General features: G+C 32.5%; 2 protein-coding genes across 2 annotated transcripts; one reads left to right on the top strand and one right to left on the bottom strand.

The window, feature by feature from the left end:
* Positions 1-624: 624 nt before the first annotated feature.
* On the top strand, positions 625-7,893 carry LOC137806549 (pantothenate kinase 1). Its single transcript, XM_068606744.1, has 10 exons — positions 625-1,088; positions 2,015-2,224; positions 2,787-2,833; positions 3,220-3,336; positions 4,685-4,804; positions 4,898-4,992; positions 5,082-5,175; positions 5,340-5,471; positions 6,662-6,774; positions 7,411-7,893. Exons 1-10 carry the CDS (start codon positions 893-895, stop codon positions 7,637-7,639), a joined length of 1,353 nt encoding a protein of 450 aa, XP_068462845.1. The 5' UTR covers positions 625-892; the 3' UTR covers positions 7,640-7,893.
* Positions 7,894-7,972: 79 nt separating this feature from the next.
* LOC137806550 (uncharacterized) lies at positions 7,973-11,385 on the bottom strand. The gene is made up of 6 exons (XM_068606745.1): positions 11,146-11,385; positions 10,367-10,498; positions 10,132-10,293; positions 9,556-9,678; positions 9,186-9,329; positions 7,973-8,726 (listed from the first exon to the last, which is right to left on the bottom strand). The coding sequence occupies exons 2-6, from the start codon at positions 10,490-10,492 to the stop codon at positions 8,274-8,276; spliced, it is 1,008 nt and encodes a 335-aa protein (XP_068462846.1). The 5' UTR covers positions 10,493-10,498; positions 11,146-11,385; the 3' UTR covers positions 7,973-8,273.
* Positions 11,386-11,792: the final 407 nt, after the last annotated feature.

Raw genomic sequence — 11,792 nt, 5'->3', positions numbered from 1 at the left:
TTTATTTTATTTTTCAAAATAGGCAATTGAGCATTTGACTAAAATAAAATAAGAATTTCTTTAAGATTTATAATTATGTTGCACAATTAGGCGTACAAAAAGAATAAAGTAATAAATGGTGATACGTTTATTTTATTTCATAATAATAAAAATTTATAAAAAAATAATAAATAAAATTATTATTAACAAACAAGAGGATTAAACTTTTTATTTATTTTCTTCTTCTTCTCTAACAGTTTTTTTATTTGTTTTTTACTTCTCACTTTTCATTATATGATTCAAATAAAGGCTAAAAGTATCTTTGACTTAAAATAGAAATAAATGAAAAGGAAAAATAGTATAAAGGATAGTGATGAGATGAATTAATTTAATTTATAAATTTTTTCGATTATTAAATGTTTAGTTTTAACTTTAATTTTAAATTTATTAATAATTAAAAATAATAATATACTATAGCATAAATTATTTATCATAAAATAAAATATAATTTATATATATAAATATATTAAATTATTTATTTATTACATATTTTAATTATAATATACTTTCTATATTTAAAAGTACTTATTTGTTATCAATTTTTATTTTGTTTCCTTAAAATAATGAATGGTGATGTTGTCTTACAAGGAAGTGTGTTCCATGCATTGAATTGACACGTGAACAAGCGAGCTAAACGATGTGATCTTATTTGGTAGGGTTATTCTTGAAAGCAGCCTATCCTATAACATCTATCTCCTACCTACTTCTCTTTCCATCTCTGTCTCCATTTTCCGTCTCTAATTAACTCTACAAATCAAATAATCACTTCAAATTCTAATGAATCCTCTTGTTTTGAAGTTCTTTAATTAATTTATTTATTAATCATTTTGTTCTCTTTAAAATGTAACAATGAATGTGTAAATTGCGTATCCGAGATGAAGGGGTTTGGAAAATCACATATATAACTCTATTTTACCATTTATTAATCCTAAAAAGGATATTAGAGACTGAAATAACAAAAGCAATGGATCTCAGAGATGGTCAAACTCAACCAATTTTGGATCCTAACCAACCAACTCATGTATATCATCTAGCTTTGGATATTGGAGGTGGGTTTCATCTTTTATCTTGTAGCTTTTTTATATTCTGTTTCTTTTTTGTTTTAGATTTCAGAGTTGCCCCTTTAGTGGTTTTCAGTCAAATTTAACATCTTTGCTTTGTGAAATTTTGTGGGATATACGCCTTTTGGTTAAACATTTCAATTTTGATAGGGTGTTTAGTTTCTGGTTTTGGGCAGTTGATAATGATGTTTTTGGCATTGTTTTTGGTTTTATTTATATGTCTATGGTTGTTTATTGAAAACCTGTGCTTTGCGAGTAGTTTGGTGTTTTTCTTGGTAATTCATCTTGCTGTTCAAATCCGATTGCGTAGAGTTAAATTTCTGACACCTGTCTTTGGGCTGGACTCTTAATTCTTAATTTGATGCATTTTGCTATCACTTTGATTGATTTAACTTGCTTGCTGAGATTGGAGTAGAAGTTGGAATTTGTTTACTGTTGAGAAATATTGGAGATCTTCTTGATTCAATTCCCCGAGATCAAACCATGTCAGAATTCTGGAGATCATGATCTTTCTCATACACAGATTGAGCTTTGAAAATGAAAATTTTCTTAATTGGAGGACTGCTAATCTGCATTTTAGCACCATGCACTGTGATTAAATAGCAGAGGTTCTAAAATTTGAGTATTATTTTGATTGTGGGAATCATAGACTTTTTAAACTGAAATATCGGTGTCAAACATGATTACTTTTGATATTGACATCATTTTTCTTGAACTAACAGGCATATTAAGATTGCAGATACATTGACAGTTGATAACATATTGCAATTTTATAAAATAAGGAATCATGATTATTATTGTGCAACTATCATTAATACTATCAGATTTCTGCCAGTTATGGTGAATTATAAAGAGAAGTTTTGCTTCCACATCGCTGGATCTTGCCTAAAATAATATTGTCCATCTGTTGACAGGATCTCTTGCCAAGCTAGTCTACTTCACAAAAGATGACAATCATTTGGTTGATGGTGAGGAGGGGGTATCTCATAGAAAGACTTTGCAGAAATGCAAAGACAGTAAGCAACACCCTGTTCTTAATGGGAGGCTCAGTTTTAAGACGTTTGAAACAAGCAAGATAAATGATTGCTTAGAATTTATCAAGTCCATGAAACTTCATATTGGAGGTGTGTACATAATGATATGGTGTTTATGGTTAACAAAGTTTGTCACAGAGTAACTGAATTTTCTGAGGCATGCAACCTTGTTTATGGTTAGCAGTATTTGTTTGCTTGCATACTGAACTGAACCTAACTTGCTGACAATTTTGGTTCCTTCAACCACCTTTATATGGATCCCATATCTGTTTAATTTGCCAAGCTGACTGAAGAGAATCTCATTCCTCTTTTTTCTAAATTCTTTTGTTCCTTTCTCTAAAATTTGCTGTACTTGTTCTATATATAATTGGTCATAAAAGTCTCGGGTACTTGTTGGTGAGACTGTTGTTGTCCTTTATATTTGTTATCCTGTGACTTTGAAAGCTGAGCTGGATCTTATTTACTTATTAGGTGACATAGAATCCCAGGCCAAAGTACTCAAAATTTCAAAATAATGAATATCCTTTAAAAATATATATTATTCTTACTGATATAATCCCTAAAAACATATATACCCATCTTATATTTCATCATGGTGTTCAATCCGTTTTTGAGGTCGTTCTGAAATTTTTGCATCTGATAATGAATTCAGGTAGTCAGTCACAAGAAAATCCTGGAAGTCAGCCAATAGCTATTAAGGTAATCAAACTAAAATGTTTAAGCATGTATTATGAAGATTTTGTTTCTATTTCTGTCTTAAGTGTACATATAGATGTTTTGAAAAGAATCTTTAGATTCTAAGTTAGTAGTAACCAATTCAATATTGGCTATGCCACGATTTGAAACAGTTTCTATTTCTTGTCTTCTGTTTTGCCTTGGTTGGAAGCTATGTAATTCCTAGAAGCTGATTTAAAATTGAAAGAATATTAGTAGTTCCCGAAAGGTAACGCATGCACATGTTCCAGCTTTAATAGATATTTATAATGAAAAATACTCTATTCCATACAAAAAAATGTTTACTTAGTTCTAAGGTACTTGGATTTATGTTATGTACTTATTAATAATGAAAAACTACTGGCGAGAAGGCCACAGGTGGTGGTGCATATAAATATGCAGACCTCTTCAAGGAAAGACTAGGAATCATTCTTGACAAGGAAGATGAAATGGATTGCCTTGTTGCAGGAGCGAATTTTCTTCTCGAGGTAGGATTTAACATAAACTAGTTTCCATATTGTCTCATTTTTAAATTTCAAATTCAATTATTGAGATTTGGATTCATTTTTTATTCGGATCAGCATGTGTATCTGACTGTGAAGCTTTGACAGTATATACATAATGATTAGGGACTTAGGGTGTTGTAAGTTTTAGCCCTGATCCTATTTACGTGTATGTTCACAAGATGCTTGTTATGCACAATTAGGTTTAGTAAATGGTATAATGTTGTCTTAAAAAATAAAACTTTTCCTGTTAGATTGAGAAAAATGTGTTGGAAGATATTTTATGTTTGTTGATGAAGTAATAATTTCAGATAATTGATGAAATGGTCATCTGAATGATGATTAAAAATTAAGGCTTTCGTGTATTCAATCTGGTTGTGTCAGAGGACATTTCTTTCTTTAATAAGGACAAATACTCTTTCAATTCACCAAAAGAAAATGTGTACCTTGGTATTCAATGAATGCCTTAAGTTGTATAAGTAGTTTTTCTTTTCATAAATTTTAAATATCTATTTTCAAGAAATATGTTACCAGTGGTAGTGGTAGTATCAATGTTTATGGATTCATAATTTCATAAATATTTGGATTTTTTTTTTCAAGAATTAGTATGAAGTGTTTATATTTAGCTCTTTGTCATTGGTCAAGTAAGAAGTTAACTAGGTACAAGGCTGTTGTTTGGAAAACGCCTTGTTCTTATTTTTCCAACTGCGCAGTAGATAATATCAAATCAAACTAATGAACTTTAAATGTGGTTATCTTGTAGGCTGTCTTTGTAAAGTAGACTACACCATTATGTACTTTTATTGAGATTTTGAGAATACCATTTCTTAGTTGGCTATGAGTATACAATCCAAAACGCATATGGGATTGTTATGTAAATTTGGAGCTATTAGTATATAACAACAATCATTATTTGTTATTGACAAATAAGACTAGCTTTTATAGGATTCTAAAAAATTGTATTGGAATAAGAAAATATGGGGTAAAATAATTGTTTGCTTTGAATGTCTATTCCCCTCCAGGAAATGAAGCCAAAATCTTCAGTTTAGGACTGTTGTACCAAAACTATATTTTAGTATACTTTTCTCTGTGTAGTTAAATTTATCTTTTCTTCATGTCACTGCTGGTATATGAGAAGCCTTTAAGGCACATGGCATATAAATATACCTTTCACTATCACGTACTAGTAAGGAAACAATTCCTTTTTTGTTTTCCTTTTGATTTTGGCTTTTGCTCATGCAGTGCTCCTTCAGTTTTCTGTAAAATAATTCTAGTCTTCATACTCAAACACCTTGAAAATTTCCTTGTCTATGTCTTGATGTACTTTCAATAGGTGGTCCACCAGGAAGCATTTACCTATATGGGCGATCAAAAGCAATTTGTGCAGATTGACAAAAATGATTTGTATCCCTATCTTCTTGTTAATATTGGGTCTGGTGTTGGTATGATTAAGGTAGTTATCATTAAAGTTGCATTACTTCAATTTGTTTCCAAATTGGCACTCTTTTTTAGACACTAAAAGTAATATTGTAATATTTCCGTAAAGGTGGAAGGAGAGGGAAAATTTGAGCGAGTTAGTGGAACAAGTATAGGTGGAGGCACTTTCTGGGGTTTAGGCAAGCTTTTGACCAAGTGCAAGAGGTGGGTATTTCTTTTCCTGAAGCATATGCACTATTATTGATTTCTACATAGACCACATAGGATTACCATTAGTGTACTTAATGATTCAGTTTCGATGAGCTGCTGGAATTAAGTTATCGGGGGAACAACAGACAGGTAGATATGCTTGTTGGAGATATTTATGGTGGAATGGACTATTCTAAGGTATGACTGGTGAAAGTTTATGCCCCTTTTCTGTTTAAAATTACAATCATTCTTCTGTTACCAGTTGATGACTTTAAAAGTGATTGTTTCAAATGGAGAATAACATTATCTAATTATTCTAGTGATTATTTGCTGGAATATATTTTTTCCTTGATTGATAACAGATAGGTCTTTCATCCACTACAATAGCATCTAGCTTTGGAAAGGCAATTTCTGACAATAGGGAGCGTGAAGATTACAAACCTGAAGATATTGCTCGATCCCTTCTAAGAATGATCTCAAATAATATTGGACAGGTCAGTTGTGTACTACATGATAATATTAACTAAGTCATCATGATACGTGATATTTGTATATCTGTGTATAATGCATATCTAGTGTAAACTTCATGGCAAAACTCCAAACCTGCAATTTGTCTTCGTTTTCTGCAACGATTTTCAATGTTCACTTTGCCTCTTGCTATCTTTATAATAGTTGGTTAGTGGAGGATATCTTTCACCTTGGTGTTATTTCCTTTATTCACTATAATAGCATTTTTTTTCCAAAAAAGAAGTGATCAGTGGGGCGGTCTAGATGCATCTCATTGAATATATGTGTAATAAATTAATGCTCGTTATATTCTTTATTTTTTCCCTCCCATTTTTGCTGGTGATGCTTTTGATGAAGTGCTTAAAGTTTTATGGATTCAACTAGAAGCGAAATATTACAATTCGGCAGGAAGACTTATCTCTGATGTAAAAAACTGGAAAATATTCCTCCAAATCTTCCACTTTTGTTCTTATGGAACTTTCATGGACTTCATGGAATCTCCACGCTTCTAGTACCCTTTTACCATGTGAATGCTTAAATATGCTGAATAATTTTGTACATTCCATTGTTTCCCACCCAAGATCTACGAAGATATATATTTTCAATGGTTGGTTAGAAGTTAAAACCCATTGTAAAGCATCGATAGTGAAGATAAGTATGTGAAGACTTAGATCGGTTAAGAAATCCCTCTTACTTATGTAAAAATAATTGTCATGTCATCTACACTGTAAATCTTCTTCGCTGGCTGATCGTTTTTTGTTTGAAAAACATATTTTACATTGATTTATACAGAAGGAAAGGATGGTTAGATAATAGAATTAGGAGTCTTATTCGTTTGGGCATGTGTTCTTGACCTATATTAGTAGTAGAAATAGGTGTCACTTCTTGTATTGTAACACAATTTGGCAATAATCTCTCTCCATTCAATGAACTACCTTAATATCTGCATGATGCAAAGTTTCATTTACAAATGTGGTTAAGGTGGAATATTCATTTTATAAGTTATTCAATGACGTAGCATTTACCAGCATGTACATGTATGTTTATATGAGTTATTATGTTTTGCCTTTGCTTTCATTGTTCCCAATCTTAAACATAAGATCATGATAGTATTTATCTCATCCTAAATAGTGAAATGTATTTAGGATGATTTGTATCTTCTGTTGTTTGCTTTCAGATCTCTTACTTAAATGCCCTTCGCTTTGGGCTGAAGAGGATTTTTTTTGGTGGATTTTTTATTCGGAAGCATCCTTTTACCATGGACACATTATCTGTTGCTGTTAATTTCTGGTAAGTGAGAAGGACGTTCCTCCACCCTACTGCAAACCATGGTCTACGTTGAGGGACATGGACTAGTTCTTACTTTTAGAATTTATGTGCTGACCATGTCCAAGACTGTGAGGGTTATATATATATATGTGTGTGTGTTCCTTTTATTTGCTTCTAACCTGTCAATGCACGACATGTTCACCTCTAACAAAACTCATGACATTGCTACTGTCTTAGTCTGAAGTCCATCTCTTAAACCAACCATTATAGTTTTGAAGCTGTGGTACCAAAGATATACTAGTCTCAAACATTATATTCAAAATGATCAAAGGGTGTCCAAAAACATGAGTATTTTCTATGTTGTTGTTTGTTGCATCAACAAAAGCAAGTGTTAATTTTCGTTGATCAGTTTTCTGCAAATGCCGCAGTGGATGCCTAACTTTGCATTATTACCATGTCCTGATTCCTTTTGGGTGTGTAGAAGTGTGGGTTTGCATGTGCATGATGATATAGTTATTTAGAGTTGGAGATAAAATTCGGTCATTGTAATTCTCACCCTGGCTATAATGCAGGAAGGTTTGATTAGACTTATGAGCATACTTGCTTTGGGTACGATCATAAAAACAAACATTTAACCTGATATTTAATTTTGTTCAGGTCAAAAGGTGAAGCTAAGGCCATGTTTTTGCGGCATGAAGGGTTTCTAGGTGCTGTAGGTTCCTTCATGAGTTCTGATAAACATGGCCTGAAGGAATTATTGGCCAAGGATGCGGTGCAAAAAAGCCCCAGCAAGTTATCTTTTGCCGTGGATAAAATATTGCGTAGTCTATCAGATGGAGAGTGCAATGGAGATGAGAGTATAGAGTGCAGTGTATACGCAGCTTAGATGAAGCAATTCCTCGTTGCTTCCACGACTTGTAGTTGTAACTTCTGTAGTTTTTTATTCTGTATAATGGTCGGAAGTAAGGATTATAACTAGTGATTATTGGCCTAGAATTAAAGCAGGATGGAAAATTAGAATGACAAGGAGTGTTCATTTTCAGTTTCAATCAATGAATTGTGTTGTATAACAAACAATGATTTGTGTGAATACATAAGGCGAAGCAATGTTACTCATTTAATGAGAAACTTTTTTCTTTTTGTGATTTTGTATAAGTTTGACTCTACCATCTACCAGTCCACTGAATGGTGACGATAAAAAATTGTACATTTGCTGCTCTGGAATCTAAAATCAGGTCTCGCATTTCATAACTATTAAGTCGTCTCTTGAGAACTATATACTCAAATGAGTTGAGCAACTTCAGAAAAACAAAAAACAAGGAAATAATGAAAAGAAAAACAATGTTGATGTTTTGCTATGCTATCGGATACATAAATTCATCCGACTGAAATGCCATGCAATGAGACAAAATTAGTGACTTTAACATTGCGTGATAAACTGCATGCATTAGAATTCTTTAAACTGAACTACATGTAAAATCTAGATATAGTGCTTAAAAAATTAAATAAACATAGGAAAATCACTTTGCAGCCATCTGTTTTCTATGACTCTGCTTTGCATTTTTTCTTCGCAAAATCCATCTTTCTTTAATGTCATTTGAATTAGCAACCAGGTCCACATTTTCAGCAGGATTTCCTTGCAGCTCTTGTGTCTTGGACTTTTCAGCCTCATACCCTCCTCTGATTCTAGCAGTTTCTGCAAGCATATCATTTATAAGCATCTCAGTTGTCCGGGCAGTAATTCCTCTCAAATACCATGATATGGGAGGGGGAGGGACAATTGCTGGCTGGAGTATTTGTTCCAGGCTAACTTTAGATCCAATTCTTCCTTTGCCTCTTGTACAAACATTATAGTCTTCCTTTGTCATAGGCTTAAAGGGATGGCAGATTGCTTCATCAACAAATAAAGGCTCTACCCTCCAACAGCCCTCAAATTTTTTCATAAATCCAGTCTTAGTTTGCGTGAATTTCATCTGACAAAATTATTTAGCAGTATGTAAGACACACCCTTCGTAGGATGAAAATCAGCAGCTTGTCAGAGTTCATTCACATAAAATGCTTAGCAATCTTTATGTCTACCAATGATATATAATAAAATTCCAGATAAATCTTCTCCAACTTTAGATTGTTGAACTTGAAAAATATTTGTGAGTAAATTTTAATTGCTTGCATCTAAAATAGAAGGGAGCAAGGGGCTAAAATGCTTTCGGGGTGGAACATTTTCAGAAAGCCCAGTGTATCTTCTACCTAATGTTCAACTTTCAACTGATTCAACTAAAGACCAACTCATAATAAATATATAAAATATGCATTTAAGAAAGGAGTCTTGGAATGGAGAAGTGTATAACTAGGGTGAGTTTGTGTGCCTTGAATAAACTACGTTCAACATATAGAAAATCCATCAATTATTTAAAAGTGGGATAGATCCTTACAGAGTGGTCTTTCCTGTTTTGGTCTACCAAAACATTAATCGAAATGGTCCCGGACCACCAAAGAAATTTCCAAATGGCTGCTTGGTCAAGATCAACGACTTGCCTATGACCCTCATCAACCAAAACTTTTCTGGATATCACTTCCTGACAAAGAAAGATATCACTAAGTTGAATTGCAGAAAGTTGAGACACTTCTAAAATAGTGGAGCACACAGGTTACTTAAGCTTGAAGTTCAATAAAAAACATCTAGGCCCACGAAGAAATAGAAAGTTGTATCAATGGTAATCTTCAATGTTTTATGAAGCATTATTTTGAGAAAGGCTGTAACCAAAAGCATTGAGCAGAAGTAAGGATGATGAAGTCACTTACTTTGATATTTTTGAAAACTCTTCTATTATCAGGATCTGTCACTATATTATATACTGCATCAGGGGGCAATCCAACATCAACTTCAACATTGAGGTTGCAAAGAGAACCTTTGGGAACAGTGACCTGCCAAAAGGAATATTACATTAATATACACTGAAGGTAGACAGATATAGATATTTCCTTAATCACTTAAAGTTTGACAGTGTAGATTTTACATCCACTAGGATCCAGCAGGCCTAAATGAGTAACCCAATTCCTGTTTGGTCAAAGCAGCATCTGCTATACTTTACTAGATCTCATCAACAAACAAAGCATCCATGTTGAAGGTGTGGAGAAGTTAACTGCAAAGTATTTTAAAATCTGAATAGAAAAGAATAAAAAAAACTACTAGATACTTAATTTCTAAAATTTTAGAAGTATCTCCACAAATTTTAGACCAACAGGTTAGAAATACATCTCTAAGGTAAGCTAGTTTACATACAGTCTGAGGCAACTAAAGTCCCTTTATCATTTGTTTTATTAAGAAACCAGCATTTTTTAAAGGAAATCAAACTTTCCCAATTAGTTTCTCCTCACCTTTATTAACGGTGACCTATCAACCCAAGCTGGATTTTCTCTCCATGCTTGTAGTTGCTCATTCAGTTCAGCTTCAGAGTAACTGAAAGGCTTATGGTCATTTTTTTGGGCAGATCTCACCAAATTCATTCCATCCTGTTTAGCTAATCTACTCAGCCGAGCCTGCAGTCAGAAGAAAAAAAAGAATTATAACAGGTTCCTAATAAATTTTTAAGCCACAAGATAAGTTACTGACCTTTACAACACTTTGGAGCTGCACAAAAAACTTAGATATTGCAGGGTCCAGTCCCCTTGGGAAACCATTTTTCTCATTCTTCCTGACATTTAAGCCGAATTTTGACATCCCTGATTCACCCATCATAAGAACCTGGAATTTTTCAAAACCAGTTAAGACAATTCACGTTATACATTCCAAATTACTATATCTTTAAGGCCATTTGAACTTTGAAGCCTCTTCAGATATTCAAGGTTTCATTCTATCATTATGTTCTTAACTTGATGGAGGTTATACTAATGACCTTTACAGAATCTTTCTCAGGATCGATAACATGTTGATTCACGAGTTTTAAATGCAAATAAACATACAAAAAAAACACGTTCCAGTAGAAAAAGGTGAAATTTTTCCACGTGTGGCAACTTTGATACAAAAATCTTGAGGCAACAGTCACTAATAGTGATCAGCATAAGAATCCAAATTGAAAAATTAATAAAATACAAAATCTAGAAAGATGTTATCGACCATACAAAAAAAAAACCAAACAAACTAAGCACCAATGCTTGATGCATAAAGTTTTGCAGAATACTCAAGCGAGGAATTAAACTCAACCCAAATTCATAACAAGCATGATCCATCAGAAAACACAATGAAGGCAAAACACAACAAAATCAGAATACAGAAATAGGAAGTAGAAAGGAAATCCATTGGCTCCTGAAACTGTAATAATGATGATAAGGGAAGTAATGAATTGGGAAAAAAAACTATTTTTTTGGAGGAGAAACTCAAAGTGAACTCACAGGGTAAAAATTATGATCACCCTCACGGTATATTCCTTTAATCGAAGCTCAGATCTTCGCTTGGAAATTGGAAATGGACAGTGCTTTATTTTTTTTCCTTTTATATGTTCTGTTTTTTTGTTGAAAAGTATGGCACAGACGATGGAGAAAGAGGATAAGAGAAACACGTGCACCTCATGTTCAACTTCAGTAGTTGACCCATCAAACAGGAGTTCAAACTGCATACATTTGACCCACTCAAAGGAATATGATTTTTTGGTTTTGGGTAAGGACTTGAAAAATGTATTAAAAATGTTTTACTGCAAATTATACCAAACATATTTAAAATTATAAGATAGCATGTTCTTTTGTATTTCAATAAAAGAAACTCTTTCAACTTTTTAATAACTTTTTTTATAATACCATTTAACATATTTTTAACCTATTAAACATTTATTATGAAATAATAATTGGATTTTATTGAAAATGTCATATTTCTTCTTTTTAATAGAGTATAATAAATTTTAATTCCCATTCCCTTATAGTAAACAGAGACAATTTGACTATATTGAGTTTATTTATTTAAAATTTGGCCAATTTTTTATGGCAACGTTTTCATTTTGATATATATTTTTTAAAATACTTCTTTTAATAAGTTTCTGTTAATT

The sequence above is a fragment of the Phaseolus vulgaris genome, chromosome 3 (assembly GCF_000499845.2).
Source record: "Phaseolus vulgaris cultivar G19833 chromosome 3, P. vulgaris v2.0, whole genome shotgun sequence".
In the NCBI taxonomy this organism is placed as follows: Eukaryota; Viridiplantae; Streptophyta; class Magnoliopsida; order Fabales; family Fabaceae; genus Phaseolus; species Phaseolus vulgaris.
The sequence above is the reverse complement of the archived record's forward strand: the minus strand, read 5'-3'. Positions and strand labels throughout refer to the sequence as shown.

Coding starts and splice junctions, on each gene's coding strand:
- LOC137806549 (XM_068606744.1), top strand. CDS start 893: ATGTGTAAATTGCGTATCCGAGATGAAGGGGTTTGGAAAATCACATAT. Junction 3,337..4,684: donor GAGCGAATTTTCTTCTCGAG/GTAGGATTTAAC, acceptor TACTTTCAATAG/GTGGTCCACCAGGAAGCATT. Junction 4,993..5,081: donor CTTTTGACCAAGTGCAAGAG/GTGGGTATTTCT, acceptor TTAATGATTCAG/TTTCGATGAGCTGCTGGAAT.
- LOC137806550 (XM_068606745.1), bottom strand. CDS start 10,492: ATGATGGGTGAATCAGGGATGTCAAAATTCGGCTTAAATGTCAGGAAG. Junction 9,679..10,131: donor ATAGGTCACCGTTAATAAAG/GTGAGGAGAAAC, acceptor TCCTTTTGGCAG/GTCACTGTTCCCAAAGGTTC. Junction 9,330..9,555: donor GAGTTTTCAAAAATATCAAA/GTAAGTGACTTC, acceptor TTTCTTTGTCAG/GAAGTGATATCCAGAAAAGT.